Source organism: Melospiza melodia, unplaced genomic scaffold, assembly GCF_035770615.1.
Source record: "Melospiza melodia melodia isolate bMelMel2 unplaced genomic scaffold, bMelMel2.pri scaffold_28, whole genome shotgun sequence".
In the NCBI taxonomy this organism is placed as follows: Eukaryota; Metazoa; Chordata; class Aves; order Passeriformes; family Passerellidae; genus Melospiza; species Melospiza melodia.
This window is the reverse complement of record NW_026948600.1, coordinates 3901236-3921275: the sequence shown is the minus strand read 5'-3', so window position 1 is coordinate 3921275 and position 20040 is coordinate 3901236. Positions and strand designations below refer to the sequence as shown.

The 20040-nt window shown below is 53.5% G+C and overlaps 1 protein-coding gene across 1 annotated transcript in view; it reads left to right on the top strand.

Annotated features, from left to right (window-relative positions):
* Positions 1-16524, top strand: part of LOC134433921 (zinc finger protein 850-like) — a gene marked incomplete at its 3' end in the record, with an annotated part of 63605 nt that extends 47081 nt beyond the window's left edge. Inside the window, exon 7 of the mRNA XM_063182612.1 lies at positions 15652-16524. Within this exon, the coding sequence (XP_063038682.1) occupies positions 15652-16524 (873 nt within the window). The remainder of the gene's footprint in view (positions 1-15651) is intronic.
* Positions 16525-20040: the final 3516 nt, after the last annotated feature.

Genomic DNA, 20040 nt, shown 5'->3' with positions numbered 1-20040 from the left:
CTGCCTGGGCTTTACTGGGATGGGACTAGACCCAGAGCTAAGCAAACACAGGCAGTCAGGTGACATTGTGTGACATCAGAAGCTGGCAACCATGAGGACTTTGCTGCCGAAAGGTTACAGTTTGCACTTGGCCCAGAAGTGTTTTTCCTTAAGGCAAAGCAAATCGAAATGTGAAGTTTCAAAGCTTCAAATGACTATGAAAGGAAACTGCAGAATAATTTCTGGAAGGGCAGCATTGTCAATGATCATGCTGCCCACCAACAGCTGGAGCTGAATCCAGAATTGCTTCTTCCAGCTGTGCAGCAATTCATTCCACTGGCAAGCACTGGTCCATGGGAACAAATGATCCCCTAGCTCTGGGCTGAATGGCGCCCAGGCTGCAGTGCAGATTTGAGGAACCCTTGTCACTTGTTATTGGCCTCCCAGTGCACTCATCCTTCTGCAAACAAGGTGCAAACAACACAGCTGGACTGCTGTCCCGGGTAAATATACATACAGGTGACTTTGCCAAAGCAGTGCATCATTTCCCAGTGAAATACATTACCTCTTCTTACCTATAGAATTGTGATTGAAGACACCTGTGAGCCAGATCTGTGGGAGATTGCAAAGGAGCAAAGCTTTGGGATTTGGGCACACTTCTCTTGGTTTCTTTGCTCAGGCCGTTGGTGAGCAGAGAACACCCCTAGGTAGAAAACCTTTGACTAGACAGGATCTTTTGGATCCATTGTCCCCCAAACATGTCAATGTGTGGCCCTGTTACAATGACAAGTTGAAAACAGCAGCACAAATGACACAAAGAAACCATGGCCAAAGAGGAAGAGGAGAGACTCAATAAGGAAAGGATGTGGTGAGACACTGGCACATTGAGTGAGCTGCACTCCCATAATCTCTAGGCTAGCAGGTCATGGTCTCACATTCTCCTCCTGGTTTATTTAAATTTTATTTATTTATTTACTTTTCTTCATCATCAAAATAAAATATATAGAATAAAAATATGTAATCAAATTTGAAAGATACCATCAAAACTCATTAAATCAAAACTGCATCTAAAGTTCAGAACATATGTACAGCTCTAACTATGAAGCCTAACACATCAATCCTATTCTTCAAACACTCTTCATATAGGCGGCAGCTTCTTCCTGAGCTTGGAGGAAAGAGAGCTCTTCTGGAGGGGAGGCAAGGACTTTGTGGGTGAGGGAACATCAGAAGTGTTCAGAGAAAACTTCTCGGTAAGACTGTAACCAGCCAGATCTGCAAAATAGAGACACAAATTTTAACAGAGAGGCAAAGTTTAACAGAGGCCACAATGCAAACCTAAAGCAGCTGAAGCTCCATATTTCATGGGACACATTTCCTGGAAATGTACAAACAGCTGCACAGGGAAACATGCTCCTGCTGGCAGACACGTGAGGCAGGCCAGGGCAAAACCCTGAGCCACTTGCCCAGAGCTGGCACAGGCACAGCCTGGCCTCTGGGCTGCCCTGGGACAGCAGGGAGCCCAGAGCCCTGTGCTCCCCAGGAATGGCTCAGCTGCACACACACCCTCCTGCTCCTCTGCCTGCCCCACAGCTCAGCAGCCCCACAGCTCCAGGGGCACTGGCAGCAGCACAGCTCATTGCAGGGGCACGTGCAGGGCACAGCTGTTCCCTGGCAATGTGCACGGCCCCTCTGGGCTGCCACAAGACCCTTCCTACCAGCAGAGATTGGCCCAGCTCCCCCCTCACCTCTGTGTGAGGCTGAGCCATGATTGCCTTCATCTTGTCCTCAGTCTGGAGCTGCTCCAGGCCCCCCATGCCATGACTAGGAAGGGCAATGAAGAGAGCAGGGGCAGATGCACACCTTTCCTTAGGATTTCGTCATTTTGGCACAGCTAAAAAGGCAAATCCAGAGGTGTCCAACTCAGCGCTTCCTCAGCTTCCTGGAGAACATCTCGCCTTCACCAGCCCAACATTTTGGAGAGGTTTTCCCGCACATGTGGAGGCTTGCTGGCAGCACATTCCTTCAGCTGGGTGCCCATCACCTTGCAGAGGGCAGAGGCCAGCTTGGTGGCCACGGTGCGGACGTTGGCGCTCCGCACAGGCAGCGCCTTGTTCTCCAGGCAGGGCCAGAGCACGGGCAGGGCGTCGCGCTGGATGACTTCAGGGCTCCTGGCATGAACCCCCTGCACAAGCACTGCCGGGACAGAGACACAGCTCCTTACCCACCAGCCTCACTGCAACAAGGATCTACCTCTGCTTCTGCTTCTTGCCAGCCTCTCTGGCCAAGAGCAGCAAAATAGCACACAGAGCCCCTTGGTCCAGAAACGGGCAAAGCAGCTGAGCATCCTGGAAACAGAACCACCAACCCCTCAGCACTAATTGCTCCAACCAGAGCCCTTGTCCCTGTGGCAGACTTCCTACCTTTACTAAATTATTTCACAATCTCTTTCTGCATGAACAATGAATGAAATGTCCAACTGCCTTTGATTTCCATTAAGAAGTTGTCTAAACCCACACTGAAGATTTGGAAATGCACCATAGAGAGGAAATGGAGAGATTTCTAATAAAAGGGATGATTCCATTTTTGTAACTTAGATGTCAAGTGCCAAATGTCTAATCTGGCACTTCCCTTTGCTCAGCGGCACACAGCAAAGGGCAGGATTAGAACACACCTCAAAACTCCAGCCCACCAGAGATGGCTGCTGCCTGACAGCTGGATGGGAAACATCAGTGACCAGCTGGTGTCTTTGGCAGAATGCTTTTGGGGCTTCCAACAAAGAGCTGTTTCAAACCTCAGGGTATCTGAGAGAATTACCCAGACCCCATTGCCTTGGCATTTGGGCATCCTCACATTTTAATGCCACTCCCCCTCTCAATGTTAATGGCATTTTTTCTTATAATGTCCACTTGAATAGGGGCATAGAGAAAGAAAAATGCTACACATGGAACTGAAATGTAACCAAAACACGAGTCTTTTCTCATATTTTCTCTGAAACCTCTCTGTCCATTTTCTGAACTGAATTTTATCAAACACAGACAAATATTTACTACCAACAGGCTTCTTGCATGGCAGATTTGGCTGAGAGATCAAAACCTGAAATGCTTTGGAAACCATTCTTATTTTCTGATCACACAAAATGTTATCTAGCAGCCATTTAATATTCTCTGGTGGAAGAGACTTCATTTTCTCTATGCTGTTAATCCACCAGCAGTCATCAACATTGAAAGAGCTCCTGCAAGTACCCAAAACCAATTCTGCTAAGCAGGAAAGGGTTATGGTACCCATTTTAAAATGGGAATGTATTTGAGTTTAAATGCAATTAAAGACATTGGTGACTACTGAACGTGAGGAACAGCTCTCTGTTCCTACTAGAGAGAACATCTGCTCTTTCTAAAGTACTCATAATTTATGGTTAATTCCTATATTTAAAAAAGAGATCAAAAGAACTGCTAAACTAAATTCCCTATTGCTGGAGATCTACTTTATTCAAATGGTCTTTAAGGCCCTTTGACATTCCCAATTGCTAAACATGCCCTTTTGAGATTCCTAATGAAGACACAAAGTGTATTAAACCTTGCATTCAAAGATGTTGGCATAATTAGCAGTGGATTTAGCCCCAGTTAAAGCAAGGCTATCAGTAATCTTCTCCATTATATATTGAGATTATCCTTTTTCCATTCCTTGGCTGTTGCTGACATAGCAAGCTCCGCTGAGGAATCAATTATCAGCTGCATTTGTATCATTTTGGGCAGCGCTGACACAGGCAGACACTGTTTGCACACCCTGAAAGGCTCAGTCCAAGGCCCCTCTGAGAGCACAGGCAGGGAGCCTCAGCACTCTGCTTCTGTCCCTGTGCCCCAGAGGCTGCCTTGCACTGAACCCGTGCCTCTGGTACCTCTGTTGAGTTCTAGCCTAAGCTGTGACCCCCAGGCTCTGCACGGTTCAGCCTCAAAACTTTCCAAGAGACAAACAAGAATTCTGTGAGGACAAAACAAATTGATGCCCTGAAACAGCATTTGCCACTTCCCCTCAAAGATAACAGATGTCCCTGAGCTCCCCAGAGAGGAGCCAGCTGGGGCATTTTTAGCCCTCCCTTTGCTGGAGGTGGTTCTGAGATGCCCCAGTGAGAGCTCAGCCCCAGGCCGAGCGCTGCCCCCATCTCAGGTGCTGCCCAGCCCTGCAGCAGCCAGGGAAAACCTGCCAAACCCACCTGCCTTGGCCATGGGGCAGCAGGGACACGCTCAGCACCTCCTGGTTTGGAGGAGCTGCTCTGCTGTCTGCTCACAGGCATTCCCTGTAAATGCTCCCTGGGAAGAGCTCTGGGCTCAGAAGGGGAGGCCAAACCTGTGATACGCTCGGTGACATCCAGCAGGGCTTGGCCACTCAGGTGATTCCATTGGTAGCTGAACTCTTTCAGCAGGGACACTTTATCTACAAGGGAAACACACGTTTCTGCTCACTTTGCTCAGGTCATAGGAGAAAGGGCAGGGCCAACCCATTTCATAAAATAAAGTACATTTCTGCTGGTTTTTGAATCCTTTTCTTCTTTCCTTCCAGCCTTCTTGGCCGGGTTTTAAATTCCAAAAGAAAAGCTCTCCTTTCACATTTGTAAATCCAAACTTGTCTGCTGTAGCAGGAGCTGTGTTAAAACATTTCACATCAGGGACCTCGAGAGTTCAGTCACATGGAAGCAGTGAAAAGGTTTTGCATCCCAGAGCAAAAAGGAAGAGCCCGAGCCCCATACTTGGGTCACAGAAAGGCACTGAGCCAGTGTGAGAGTCTGTCCGAATTTTCCCTCATCTCCGAATTTTCCTCAATTTTGGGCAAATTCAGTTCAAATTCACCCAAAACCCCCAAAAAACACCCAAAAATCACCCAAAACTCCCCCAAAACTCCTCCTACATGGGGTCCCGGCACTCCCGCAGCCCCTTGGGGCAGCCTGAGGACAGGCTGGGGTGAAAAACGGTGATTTTGGGAAAATTCAGTATTTATAGTACAAAATAACCCAAAAATCCCCCAAAAAACTGCCCCAAAATCACCCAAAACAGCCCAAAAATCACCCCAAAATCCCCTCAAAACCTTCCCCAAAATTCCCTCCAAAATCACCCAAAACTCCCCCAAAAAACACCCCAAAATGACCCAAAAAAATCACCCAAAAATCCCCCAAAAATGCCCAAAAAATCACCTGAAAATCTCCCAAAAATCTACCCCAAAACCCACCCAATAAACCACCAGAAATCCCCCAGAAATTGCCCAAAATTCACCCAAAATCACCCAAAACCTCCCCAAGCCATCCCAAGACCCCCCAAATTTCGGGATTTCCCCCTGAATTTTGGGGGTTTTTTATGGGATTTTTTTGATTTTTGGGGTTTTTGTTAATTTGGGGAGGGGTCCCCACCCCCTCCCCTTTTTTCCCCCTAAATTTTGATATTTTTCCCCAGAATTTTTTTGTATTTTCCCCCCAAATTTTGATGCTTTTTTCTCCAGGATTTTGGGTATTTTTTCCCCAAATTTCAGTTTCTTTGGGATTTTCTAATTTTTATGGTTTTTGGTAATTAGGGGAGGGGTCTCCGCCTTCCTTTACTGCCCCTATCTGCTCCCCTTTCCTGAGTGTTTCCCCCCCATTTTTGATATTTTTCTTCAGAATTTTTTATTTTCTCCGGGTTTTTTCCCCAAATTTCCGTTTTTTGGGTTTTTAGGATTTTTGTTAATTTGGGGAGGGGTCTCTCCCCCCATTTTACCTGCAGAGGATCCCCAGGCCGTGCTCGTGGGCACGCAGGTAGTGATGAGGCCGGAGTTGTATCTGAAGCCTTTTGCACAATGGTGGCAGCAGAAGGGCCTCTCGCCTTTGTGACTCTGCTGATGCCTGATGAGACAGGAACTCATCTGAAACCTCTTCCTTCATTTATCACACTCGTCGGGACGTTCTTCTGTGTGGATTCTCATGTGGCAGATCAGGGAGGATCTCAGGGAGAAGGTCTTCCCACATTCTGAGGACTTGTGGGACTCCTCCCCATCCTGGAGCTGCTCATGGATACCCAGCTCTGAGCTGCAGCTCCATCCCTGGCCCAGGGTGGGCCTTTCCCCCTCAGATCCCCATGATCGGCGTTTGCAGCCCCTCCTCGTAAGGGATCTCTGGGGCTTTTCTTTCCCCTTTGATTCCTGTGCTGTGGAGCTGCACAAAACAGCCTCTTCTACAAGGTTCTGCTGTGGGGATTTGACCTCCCTGGTCTCTGGCCTAAGCTTCTTGTCTGGGGAAGGAAGGACAAGGAGAAGATGGGATTTGCCTCCGTGCCACAGGGAAGGACAAGGAGATCCTCCCAGTGCGTCCCCAGCAGGACGGCTTTGGCACCAGGGTTGTCCTGCAGCCGGGGGCCGTGCTGGGGTGGGAGATGGAGCAGGAGAGAGGGGGAAAGGGGCACTGACTTCCTCCTCACCTGCCTGGGGCTCCTGGGCCATCTTCTTCCTCAGGGCGTCCTCCTTCTTCATCGGGCCAAGGTTTGGAAAAAGAAAATCCTGGTTTGGGGGAAAACAAAGGGCTGAACGTGTTGGGTTTGATAGTCCTGTTGCCCAAGTGCAGCTGGAGAAGTCAATGCCCCTTTCAGCCTTGAGGGGCCTGGAGCCCGCTCATCCCCAGCCTCCCCCACCCCTCCAGGCAGCCAGTTTGTCTCCCAGCTCCGGGATCGCCCCTCTGCGCTCTTCCCCACTCCAGGGCTCCCGAGCTCCCGTCTGCTCTCCTGGGCATCCCCCAGCCCGAGATCACCCCTGTGCCCATCGGTACCAGGCGAACGTGAGGCTGTTCCCTCCACGGGAAATTAACGGTTCAGGTTTGAGGTCCTGCAAGAGTCAAAGATCCCCTGCCCCATGAAAAAACCCTCCCAGGGACCCCCCAATGGATCTGGTGCACGCTCCCCCTCCCCACTCACCTGTGGCTTCTGGAGGGGGCAATGCAGCAGGAGTCGGGGGAGCTTCAGCCTGAGCGGCAGGGGAAGGCGGCGGGGAAACCAACGTGGTTGTGCTGCTCCTCTTCCTTCTGCTCCTCCACTTACTCCTCGTCTGTTTCTCCTCTTCCTTCCACTTTTCTTTCACTCCTAGACCGGCCCAGGCAATGCTGACACCCAAAAGCAGCCACGCTCTGCCCTGGGCGGGTTCGGAAACAGCATGGCAGTAAAACTGGGGAGTGAAATGGGAGCATTGGGAAAGATCATGAGAGCAGCAGGAAGGAATTGGGAGCGCTTTCCCTGCCAGTCCCGCTTTTACTGGGAGAACTGAGAGGGAACTGGGAGCAAACAGCACTCGGAGGCGGCTGCAGCCGGCGGCTAGTGGGGCCACGATAGAAGGCCTGGTTATGAGAATAAGAGAGCGATCACTTGCTGGGATTGGTGGGCGGGAGCAGCGCGGGGTTTGCTCGGTTATGTGAGGGCCGGGAGGGGCCGGAGCAATGGCGGCGGCGGCCGGTGAGAGGGGACAGGGAGCGGGAATGGGGACCAGGAGTGGGAATGGGGACGGCAATGAAGACAGGGAGTGGGTATGGGGACAGGGAAGAGGCATGGGAATGGGGACATGATCGGAAATGGCACGCGGAACTGGAATGGCACAGAGAATGGGGACAGGGACCGGGAATTGGAATATGGGTATGGGACAGGGAATATTGAAATGGAAATATGGGAACAGGAGTGGGACCGTGAATAACAGAAGGGGAACAGAGACTTGGAATATGGGAGACAGATAGGGAATGAGACTGGAATGAGATTCAGGCTGGGATGGCAGCGGAACGGTACCAGGGTGACATGGGAATGGGTGGGTGAGAGGGGGTGACAGCAGGGAGAGGGGGATCCTGAACAGGGACACTGGCAACCAGGACAGAGGGACATGGAGACAGTTCCAGGGCAGGGGGGCCTTGATCAGCTGTGCCACAACTTTCACCAGGGTCCCCAAGCACTTTTGCAGCTACTGGGCCTGTTCTGCCCAAAGCCCTGAGCAACCCCCAAGTCCCTCCCAGGAACGCCCACCTCCCTCAAACCCAACATGCCCCCCGTCCCCTGGCAGATCCCCCCATGTCCCCATCAATGGCTTATTCCAATGTCTTTTTTTTTACCCTAGTTTTGTGTGTTTTGAAGGGACCAACAGAAATGAAAGGAAAATCCAGGCCACGGGGTGCAAGGAAGATGTGAAGCAGCTGGACAGGTGGTTTCTAAAATGGATAACCAGCAACAGGAATGGCCTGGGCTCTGCTTACCGGGGTTCACTGGGGATTACCCAGGGTGGATCCCTCTGTGGCGGCTGGAGCTGGAGCAGCGCAGGAAGGTCTTCCTGCACTTGGGGCACTCACTGGGCTGCCCTTAGTGCTGGCTCTGTTGGTGTCTGCTCAAGATAGAGCTCTGAGAGAAGCTCTTCCCACACTCAGGACACTCATAGGGCCTCTCCCCACTGTGGATGCGCCGGTGGGTCACGAGGGTGGAGTTGTCCCTGAAGCCCTTCCCGCAGTCAGGGCAGCGAAAGGGCCGCTCCTCCGTGTGAATCCTCTGGTGCCTGACAAGATGAGAGCTGGTCTGAAACCTCTTCCTGCATTTATCACACTCATAGGGCTTGTCCCCAGTGTGGCTCCTCAGGTGGTAGATCAGGTGGGAGCGCTGGCAGAAGCTCTTCCCACACTCCCCACACTCGTAAGACCTCTCGCCAGTGTGGATCCTCTTGTGGACAATCAGGTTCGACTTGTGGGTGAATCTCTTCCCACACTCGGGACACTCATAGGGCCTCTCCTGGGTGTGCATGTGCTGGTGGCTGACAAGGGAGGAGTTGTACTTGAAGCCTTTCCCGCAGTCGGGGCAGAGGAAGGGCCTCTCCTCTGTGTGAGTGCGCTGGTGCCTGAGGAGATCAGAGCTGGTCTGAAACCCCTTTCTGCATTTATCACACTCGTAGGGTTTCTCCCCGGTGTGCCTCCTCATGTGGACAGTCAGGTGGGAGATCCGGCTGAAACTCTTCCCACACTCCTCACACTTGTAACACCTCTCCTCGGTGTGCCTCCTCAGGTGGACAATCAGGCAGGAGATCCAGCTGAAGCTCTTCCCACACTCCTCACACTTGTAAGACCTCTCCTCGGTGTGGCTCCTCAAGTGGACAGTCAAGTTGGATCTTCGGCTGAAGCTCTTCCCACACTCCTCACATATATAGGGCCTCTCCCCCGTGTGGATTTTCATGTGGCAGATCAGGTTGGATTTCTGGCTGAAGCTCTTCCCACATTTCAAGCACTTCTGGGGCTTCTCCTTACCCTGAAGCTGCTCGTAGACCACGAGCTCTGAGCTCCAGGCGCCTCCCCGGTCCAGGGTGGGCCTTTCCCCCTCAGATGCCTGAGATCTGAGTTTGCAGCCCCTCCTTGTGCGGGATCTCTGGGGTTTTTCCTCCCCGTTGGATTCCTGTGCTGTGGAGCTGCTCAAAACAGCCTCTTCCACAAGGTTCTGCTGTGGGGATTTGTCCGCCCTGGTCTCCATTCTCAGCTCCTGGTCTGGGGGAGGATGGGATTTGCCTCCGTGCCACAGGGAAGGACAAGGAGATCCCCCCAGTGCGTCCCCAGCAGGACGGCTTTGGCAGCAGGGTTGTCCTGCAGCCGGGGGCCGTGCTGGGGCGGGAGATGGAGCAGGAGAGAGGGGGAAAGGGGCACTGAATTCCTCCTCACCTGCTTGGGGCTGCTGGGCCATCTTCCTCTTCCTCACGACCTCCTCCTCTTGCATCGGGCCAAGGTTTAGAAACAGGAAATCCTGGTTTGGGGGAAAACAAGGGCTGGGCGCGTTGGGTTTGATGGTCCCGCTGCCTGTCTTGGTGTCTGCTAAGGAAGGCAGAGCCTCCCTTAAAATTGAAAATGTAAACCCCCTCCCTCCAAAGTACTATAATTTTGAAATTAAGGGGCTCTCAGGGAAAGATATGGAAATAGGAATAACAGTTCTTTGCTAGGAAAAATAAAATGAAAAATGTAATAGTAGAAAGAAAACCACTGACAGAGTCAGAATCCAAGCTGACACCCTGTTAGTCAGGGTGTTTGTTGCACTCCAATTAAATGGTGGCTGCAGTCCTCCTGCAGGGACAGATGTGGTTCTGTTGAAGCAGTGGTTCCTGCAGAAGGGTGTAGTTTTCCTCCAAAGGTCCAGTGGTGGTGTAGATAGGTCTGGTCTTCCTCGGCGAATCCAGTGGAGAAGAAAAGCTGCTCCTCTGGGAATCCAGTGGAGAAGAAACGCTGCTCCTCTGGGAATCCAGTGGGAAAAGCCTGACTGTGGTGTTCCAAATCTCTGATTATATCCAGGTGGGAATGCCTGGCTCCTCCCCATGGGTGGAACATCTACCAATGGGGTGAGGTAATTTTATCAGTCCTGCAGTGAGGCTCAATGGCCCATTAACAGAAGATATGGAGGGCCTGTGGAAGAGATAAAGAAAACTGCCCAATTAACAGAAGATAACTGCCCCACCTCTAACAGATGGCAATAGAATACATACCCACATCTTGCATTTCCAACCTCAGACACTCTCCGTTGCTCTCAGTAGCCCAAAGTGTGATCCCAGTTGCTCCCTTTTAACAGCAGTATGATCCCAGTAACTTCCAATATGATCCAAGTCATCTACCACTATTCCCAGTATGGTCCTAGTATAATCCTAGCTGCTTCCAGTCCATCCCAGTATGGTCCAAGCTGCCTCCAGCTACATCAACACAATCAGTCCCAGTATGATGCCATTTGCTACCAGCGTGCTCCCAGTTGCTCACAGCATCTCCCACTCACTCTCAGAATGATCCCAGTCATTCCCAGTATATCACATTAGCCCCTAACATGGTCTCAATTGGCCCAGCAGGTTCCTACTCACTTCCAAAATGATCCCAGGATGATCCCAGTACAGCCCAGTCCCTCCCAGTGATGCCACTCCTGGCATCCCCCAGCCCTGTCTGTGTTCCCCCCTCCCAGATTGCCTGATAGGAGCCCCAGGGGCTGGAAGGCCTCAACCAACATCCCCAGCAAGCCCCAGTGTGGATGTGCAGCCTCCAGTTTTCCCAGTCTGCCTCTCCTTCTCCCCAGGCAGGGTTCTCCTCCTCCTGCTCCTCCCGGCCCCAGCGGGTGGGAGCAGCTGAGAGCCCCGCACTGCCGAACCCGACCTGTCCCGGCTCCATCCCCGCTCCTGCCGCGGGCTGCGAGGGCTGCAGGACCGGGGCAGGAGGAATGGGATGGTGGAGCAGGGAGGGAGAAGCAGCAGGACAAGGGCTGGAGGGAACAAGAGAAGGAGGAGGAGGAAGAGGTGTGGAGCAGGAAGAGGAGGAGGACGGGTGGGAGGAAGAGCTGGGTGAGAGGAGGAGGAGTGGGAAGTGGAAGCGGGGGGAACACAGGCTCCAGCCCTCGCTTTCTCCGCAGCACTCCCGGACCCTGGGGCATTTCCCCCCCATATCTCAGGTGATCACAGAGGGGGAGCTCAACCAAATATCCTGGGTGCTCCATAGCTGGGTATCTTTTTGGGGATGGGGGGATTTTTGGAGCTCAAAGGACTCCAAAGCTAAGCTGCAAATGCCCATTGGGGAGATTTTGGCGGTGTCCTGGCAGGTTGTTTCTTCGCGGGGGAGGGCAAGAGAGGGGAGAACACTGGGACACCGACGTGTGTAGCCCAGAGAGAGGAGACCGCCAGGATTCAGCCCGGAGAGGGGAACACCCTTGCGAGGGGGAAGCCCTGGAGCTCCCCACAGCCTGGAGCAGAGTCAGGGGAAACGGCAGCGCTGAGACACCAAGAGCCCCGGCATTGCTAAGAGGGAGCCCAGAGAGGGGGATCTAGGGAACCCCTGGGGGCTGCAGGGAACCCCCAGCAGCACAGAGAAGGGGGAGCCCCAGAAGCCCAAGGTCAGAAGAGCAGAGAGGGGGGACCCTGGGGATTCCCGTGACAGCCTGGAGAGGGTGTGGACTCCTGGAGAGGAGAACGCTCAATAGATGCAGGACTCCAAGAAGTCCAAAGTGGAGAGACCAGAGAAGGGCAATTCATGGGGAGCTCTTTTTTGGAATAATCATGAGACATTCAAGTCTTGGCAGGCTTAAGGATGGTATTTCTCAGGGTTTTTCCAACTAAAGTTTTTTGGTCTGGAGATTTTTATGGACACAAAATGTCTGGAGACTTCTAGAGATGGGTTGGGGCAGGAGGAATGCCCAACAAAATGCTCTCATACCTTGTTTTTCTCTTGGAAATAGGATTTCTCATTTCCAAACCTTAGCCCAGTCTGTGAGCTCCATTTCTGGGAACACCCACTGTTGATTAATTTTATCAGTCACTCAGTGAATCTCAATGGCCCATTAACAGAAGATATCTCCCTGGAGGGATGATGGGTTATGGAAGAGATAAAAATAAACCTGCCTCACCTGGTTTTAACAGCTTGCCCATTAATAGAGAATATCTGCCCTGGTGTTAGGAGGGATGTGTCATGGAAGTGATAAAGAACACTGCTCCTCCTGGTTTCAACAGATGGTGATAAAATACATACTGCTGGTTACATCTCGCATTGCAACATAAGACAAGATGGACATGGACCAGGGGTTGATGCCAGGCATGGTGGACACTAGGAATGGGATGACACAGGGAACAGACCAGAGAGCGACACCAGGCAGCGGGGACAATGTATCGAGGTGACACCAGCGGGTGTTCCCAGAGACAGGGCAACAGACTTGGCTGAGGTTTGGAAATGAGAAAAACAAGGTATGAGAGCATTTTGTTGGGCATTCCTCCTGCCCCAACCCATCTCTAGAAGTCTCCAGACATTTTGTGTCCATAAAAATCTCCAGACCACCAAGATCCTGCCCAAAAAAAAAACTCCAGACCAAAAAACTTTAGTTGGAAAAACCCTGAGAAATACCATCCTTAAGCCTGCCAAGACTTGAATGTCTCATGATTATTCCAAAAAAGAGCTCCCCATGAATTGCCCTTCTCTGGTCTCTCCACTTTGGACTTCTTGGAGTCCTGCATCTATTGAGCATTCTCCTCTCCAGGAGTCCACACCCTCTCCAGGCTGTCACGGGAATCCCCAGGGTCCCCCCTCTCTGCTCTTCTGACCTTGGGCTTCTGGGGCTCCCCCTTCTCTGTGCTGCTGGGGGTTCCCTGCAGCCCCCAGGGGTTCCCTAGATCCCCCTCTCTGGGCTCCCTCTTAGCAATGCCGGGGCTCTTGGTGTCTCAGCGCTCCCGTTTCCCCTGACTCTGCTCCAGGCTGTGGGGAGCTCCAGGGTTTCCCCCTCGCAAGGGTGTTCCCCTCTCCGGGCTGAATCCTGGCGGTCTCCTCTCTCTGGGCTACACACGTCGGTGTCCCAGTGTTCTCCCCTCTCTTGCCCTCCCCCGCGAAGAAACAACCTGCCAGGACACCGCCAAAATCTCCCCAATGGGCATTTGCAGCTTAGCTTTGGAGTCCTTTGAGCTCCAAAAATCCCCCCATCCCCAAAAAGATACCCAGCTATGGAGCACCCAGGATATTTGGTTGAGCTCCCCCTCTGTGATCACCTGAGATATGGGGGGGAAATGCCCCAGGGTCCGGGAGTGCTGCGGAGAAAGCGAGGGCTGGAGCCTGTGTTCCCCCCGCTTCCACTTCCCACTCCTCCTCCTCTCACCCAGCTCTTCCTCCCACCCGTCCTCCTCCTCTTCCTGCTCCACACCTCTTCCTCCTCCTCCTTCTCTTGTTCCCTCCAGCCCTTGTCCTGCTGCTTCTCCCTCCCTGCTCCACCATCCCATTCCTCCTGCCCCGGTCCTGCAGCCCTCGCAGCCCGCGGCAGGAGCGGGGATGGAGCCGGGACAGGTCGGGTTCGGCAGTGCGGGGCTCTCAGCTGCTCCCACCCGCTGGGGCCGGGAGGAGCAGGAGGAGGAGAACCCTGCCTGGGGAGAAGGAGAGGCAGACTGGGAAAACTGGAGGCTGCACATCCACACTGGGGCTTGCTGGGGATGTTGGTTGAGGCCTTCCAGCCCCTGGGGCTCCTATCAGGCAATCTGGGAGGGGGGAACACAGACAGGGCTGGGGGATGCCAGGAGTGGCATCACTGGGAGGGACTGGGCTGTACTGGGATCATCCTGGGATCATTTTGGAAGTGAGTAGGAACCTGCTGGGCCAATTGAGACCATGTTAGGGGCTAATGTGATATACTGGGAATGACTGGGATCATTCTGAGAGTGAGTGGGAGATGCTGTGAGCAACTGGGAGCACGCTGGTAGCAAATGGCATCATACTGGGACTGATTGTGTTGATGTAGCTGGAGGCAGCTTGGACCATACTGGGATGGACTGGAAGCAGCTAGGATTATACTAGGACCATACTGGGAATAGTGGTAGATGACTTGGATCATATTGGAAGTTACTGGGATCATACTGCTGTTAAAAGGGAGCAACTGGGATCACACTTTGGGCTACTGAGAGCAACGGAGAGTGTCTGAGGTTGGAAATGCAAGATGTGGGTATGTATTCTATTGCCATCTGTTAGAGGTGGGGCAGTTATCTTCTGTTAATTGGGCAGTTTTCTTTATCTCTTCCACAAGCCCTCCAGGGAGATATCTTCTGTTAATGGGCCATTGAGCCTCACTGCAGGACTGATAAAATTACCTCACCCCATTGGCAGATGTTCCACCCATGGGGAGGAGCCAGGCATTCCCACCTGGATATAATCAGAGATTTGGAACACCACAGTCAGGCTTTTCCCACTGGATTCCCAGAGGAGCAGCGTTTCTTCTCCACTGGATTCCCAGAGGAGCAGCTTTTCTTCTCCACTGGATTCGCCGAGGAAGACCAGACCTATCTACACCACCACTGGACCTTTGGAGGAAAACTACACCCTTCTGCAGGAACCACTGCTTCAACAGAACCACATCTGTCCCTGCAGGAGGACTGCAGCCACCATTTAATTGGAGTGCAACAAACACCCTGACTAACAGGGTGTCAGCTTGGATTCTGACTCTGTCAGTGGTTTTCTTTCTACTATTACATTTTTCATTTTATTTTTCCTAGCAAAGAACTGTTATTCCTATTTCCATATCTTTCCCTGAGAGCCCCTTAATTTCAAAATTATAGTACTTTGGAGGGAGGGGGTTTACATTTTCAATTTTAAGGGAGGCTCTGCCTTCCTTAGCAGACACCAAGACAGGCAGCGGGACCATCAAACCCAACGCGCCCAGCCCTTGTTTTCCCCCAAACCAGGATTTCCTGTTTCTAAACCTTGGCCCGATGCAAGAGGAGGAGGTCGTGAGGAAGAGGAAGATGGCCCAGCAGCCCCAAGCAGGTGAGGAGGAATTCAGTGCCCCTTTCCCCCTCTCTCCTGCTCCATCTCCCTCCCCAGCACGGCCCCCGGCTGCAGGACAACCCTGCTGCCAAAGCCGTCCTGCTGGGGACGCACTGGGGGGATCTCCTTGTCCTTCCCTGTGGCACGGAGGCAAATCCCATCCTCCCCCAGACCAGGAGCTGAGAATGGAGACCAGGGCGGACAAATCCCCACAGCAGAACCTTGTGGAAGAGGCTGTTTTGAGCAGCTCCACAGCACAGGAATCCAACGGGGAGGAAAAACCCCAGAGATCCCGCACAAGGAGGGGCTGCAAACGCAGATCTCAGGCATCTGAGGGGGAAAGGCCCACCCTGGACCGGGGAGGCGCCTGGAGCTCAGAGCTCGTGGTCTACGAGCAGCTTCAGGGTAAGGAGAAGCCCCAGAAGTGCTTGAAATGTGGGAAGAGCTTCAGCCAGAAATCCAACCTGATCTGCCACATGAAAATCCACACGGGGGAGAGGCCCTATATATGTGAGGAGTGTGGGAAGAGCTTCAGCCGGAGATCCAACTTGACTGTCCACCTGAGGAGCCACACCGAGGAGAGGTCTTACAAGTGTGAGGAGTGTGGGAAGAGCTTCAGCTGGATCTCCTGCCTGATTGTCCACCTGAGGAGGCACACCGAGGAGAGGTGTTACAAGTGTGAGGAGTGTGGGAAGAGTTTCAGCCGGATCTCCCACCTGACTGTCCACATGAGGAGGCACACCAGGGAGAAACCCTACGAGTGTGATAAATGCAGAAAGGGGTTTCAGACCAGCTCTGATCTCCTCAGGCACCAGCGCACTCACACAGAGGAGAGGCCCTTCCTCTGCCCCGACTGCGGGAAAGGCTTCAAGTACAACTCCTCCCTTGTCAGCCACCAGCACATGCACACCCAGGAGAGGCCCTATGAGTGTCCCGAGTGTGGGAAGAGATTCACCCACAAGTCGAACCTGATTGTCCACAAGAGGATCCACACTGGCGAGAGGTCTTACGAGTGTGGGGAGTGTGGGAAGAGCTTCTGCCAGCGCTCCCACCTGATCTACCACCTGAGGAGCCACACTGGGGACAAGCCCTATGAGTGTGATAAATGCAGGAAGAGGTTTCAGACCAGCTCTCATCTTGTCAGGCACCAGAGGATTCACACGGAGGAGCGGCCCTTTCGCTGCCCTGACTGCGGGAAGGGCTTCAGGGACAACTCCACCCTCGTGACCCACCGGCGCATCCACAGTGGGGAGAGGCCTTATGAGTGTCCTGAGTGTGGGAAGAGCTTCTCTCAGAGCTCTATCTTGAGCAGACACCAACAGAGCCAGCACTAAGGGCAGCCCAGTGAGTGCCCCAAGTGCAGGAAGACCTTCCTGCACTGCTCCAGCTCCAGCCACCACAGAGGGATCCACCCTGGGTAATCCCCAGGAAACGCCGGTAAGCAGAGCCCAGGCCATTCCTGTTGCTGGTTATCCATTTTAGAAACCACCTGTCCAGCTGCTTCACATCTTCCTTGCACCCCGTGGCCTGGATTTTCCTTTCATTTCTGTTGGTCCCTTCAAAACACACAAAACTAGGGTAAAAAAAAAGACATTGGAATAAGCCATTGATGGGGACATGGGGGGATCTGCCAGGGGACGGGGGGCATGTTTGGTTTGAGGGAGGTGGGCGTTCCTGGGAGGGACTTGGGGGTTGCTCAGGGCTTTGGGCAGAACAGGCCCAGTAGCTGCAAAAGTGCTTGGGGACCCTGGTGAAAGTTGTGGCACAGCTGATCAAGGCCCCCCTGCCCTGGAACTGTCTCCATGTCCCTCTGTCCTGGTTGCCAGTGTCCCTGTTCAGGATCCCCCTCTCCCTGCTGTCACCCCCTCTCACCCACCCATTCCCATGTCACCCTGGTACCGTTCCGCTGCCATCCCAGCCTGAATCTCATTCCAGTCTCATTCCCTATCTGTCTCCCATATTCCAAGTCTCTGTTCCCCTTCTGTTATTCACGGTCCCACTCCTGTTCCCATATTTCCATTTCAATATTCCCCGTCCCATACCCATATTCCAATTCCCGGTCCCTGTCCCCATTCTCTGTGCCATTCCAGTTCCGCGTGCCATTTCCGATCATGTCCCCATTCCCATGCCTCTTCCCTGTCCCCATACCCACTCCCTGTCCTCATTGCCGTCCCCATTCCCGCTCCCGGTCCCCATTCCCGCTCCCTGTCCCCTCTCACCGGCCGCCGCCGCCATTGCTCCGGCCCCTCCCGGCCCTCACATAACCGAGCAAACCCCGCGCTGCTCCCGTCCACCAATCCCAGCAAGTGATCGCTCTCTTATTCTCATAACCAGGCCTTCTATCGTGGCCCCACTAGCCGCCGGCTGCAGCCGCCTCTGAGTGCTGTTTGCTCCCAGTTCCCTCTCAGTTCTCCCAGTAAAAGCGGGACTGGCAGGGAAAGCGCTCCCAATTCCTTCCTGCTGCTCTCATGATCTTTCCCAATGCTCCCATTTCACTCCCCAGTTTTACTGCCATGCTGTTTCCGAACCCGCCCAGGGCAGAGCGTGGCTGCTTTTGGGTGTCAGCATTGCCTGGGCCGGTCTAGGAGTGAAAGAAAAGTGGAAGGAAGAGGAGAAACAGACGAGGAGTAAGTGGAGGAGCAGAAGGAAGAGGAGCAGCACAACCACGTTGGTTTCCCCGCCGCCTTCCCCTGCCGCTCAGGCTGAAGCTCCCCCGACTCCTGCTGCATTGCCCCCTCCAGAAGCCACAGGTGAGTGGGGAGGGGGAGCGTGCACCAGATCCATTGGGGGGGTCTCTGGGAGGGTTTTTTCATGGGGCAGGGGATCTTTGACTCTTGCAGGACCTCAAACCTGAACCGTTAATTTCCCGTGGAGGGAACAGCCTCATGTTCGCCTGGTACCGATGGGCACAGGGGTGATCTCGGGCTGGGGGATGCCCAGGAGAGCAGACGGGAGCTCGGGAGCCCTGGAGTGGGGAAGAGCGCAGAGGGGCGATCCCGGAGCTGGGAGACAAACTGGCTGCCTGGAGGGGTGGGGGAGGCTGGGGATGAGTGGGCTCCAGGCCCCTCAAGGCTGAAAGGGGCATTGACTTCTCCAGCTGCACTTGGGCAACAGGACTATCAAACCCAACACATTCAGCCCTTTGTTTTCCCCCAAACCAGGATTTTTTTTTTCCAAACCTTGGCCCGATGAAGAAGGAGGACGCCCTGAGGAAGAAGATGGCCCAGGAGCCCCAGGCAGGTGAGGAGGAAGTCAGTGCCCCTTTCCCCCTCTCTCCTGCTCCATCTCCCACCCCAGCACGGCCCCCGGCTGCAGGACAACCCTGGTGCCAAAGCTGTCCTGCTGGGGACGCACTGGGAGGATCTCCTTGTCCTTCCCTGTGGCACAGAGGCAAATCCCATCTTCTCCTTGTCCTTCCTTCCCCAGACAAGAAGCTTAGGCCAGAGACCAGGGAGGTCAAATCCCCACAGCAGAACCTTGTAGAAGAGGCTGTTTTGTGCAGCTCCACAGCACAGGAATCAAAGGGAAAAGAAAAGCCCCAGAGATCCCTTACGAGGAGGGGCTGCAAACGCCGATCACGGGGATCTGAGGGGGAAAGGCCCACCCTGGGCCAGGGAGGGAGCTGCAGCTCAGAGCTGGGTATCCATGAGCAGCTCCAGGAGGGGGAGGAGTCCCACAAGTCCTCAGAATGTGGGAAGACCTTCTCCCTGAGATCCTCCCTGATCCGCCACATGAGAATCCACACAGAAGAACGTCCCGACGAGTGTGATAAATGCAGGAAGAGGTTTCAGATGAGTTCCTGTCTCATCAGGCATCAGCAGAGTCACAAAGGCGAGAGGCCCTTCTGCTGCCACCATTGTGCAAAAGGCTTCAGGTACAACTCCGGCCTCATCACTACCTGTGCATCCACAGCGGGGAGAGGCCCTACGAGTGTCCTGAGTTTGGAAAGAGCTTCACCCAGAACTCCACCCTGACTGCCCACCTGAGGACCCACACGGAGGAACAAAACTATGAGTATGCAGAGGGTGGAAAGAGCTTCAGGACGAGCTCTGAACTGACCATCCACCAGAGAAACCATACTGGGGAATGGCCTTTTGAGTGTGGGGAATGTGGGAAGAGCTACCAGAGGAGAAGCCACCTGACCCGCCGCATGGAAGTCCACACAGGGCTGGAACAGCCCTACAAATGTGGGCAGTGTGGGAAGAGCTTCATGTCAAAATCCCACCTGTTTGGCCACCAGAGGATCCACACTGGGGAGAGGCCCTATGAGTGTGTTAAATGCAAGAAGAGGTTTCAGACCAGCTCCTTTCTCCTCCTGCACCAGCAGCTTCACACAGATGAGAGGCCCTTCAACTGCCCTGACTGTGGGAAGGGCTTCAAGCAGAACACTGCTCTCATCAGCTACTGGTGCATCCACTCCGGGGAGAGGCCCTACGAGTGTTCTGAGCGTAGGAAGAGTTTCTCTCAGAGCTCTAACTTGACCAGACACCAACAGAGCCATCACTAAGGGCAGCCCTGGAAGTGCCCCAAGTGGGAAGAGATTCACCCACAAGTCGAACCTGATTGTCCACAAGAGGATCCACACTGGCGAGAGGTCTTACGAGTGTGGGGAGTGTGGGAAGAGCTTCTGCCAGCGCTCCCACCTGATCTACCACCTGAGGAGCCACACTGGGGAGAAGCCCTATGAGTGTGATAAATGCAGGAAGAGGTTTCAGACCAGCTCTCATCTTGTCAGGCACCAGAGGATTCACACAGAGGAGCGGCCCTTTCGCTCCTTTTCCACCGATATGAATCGAGAA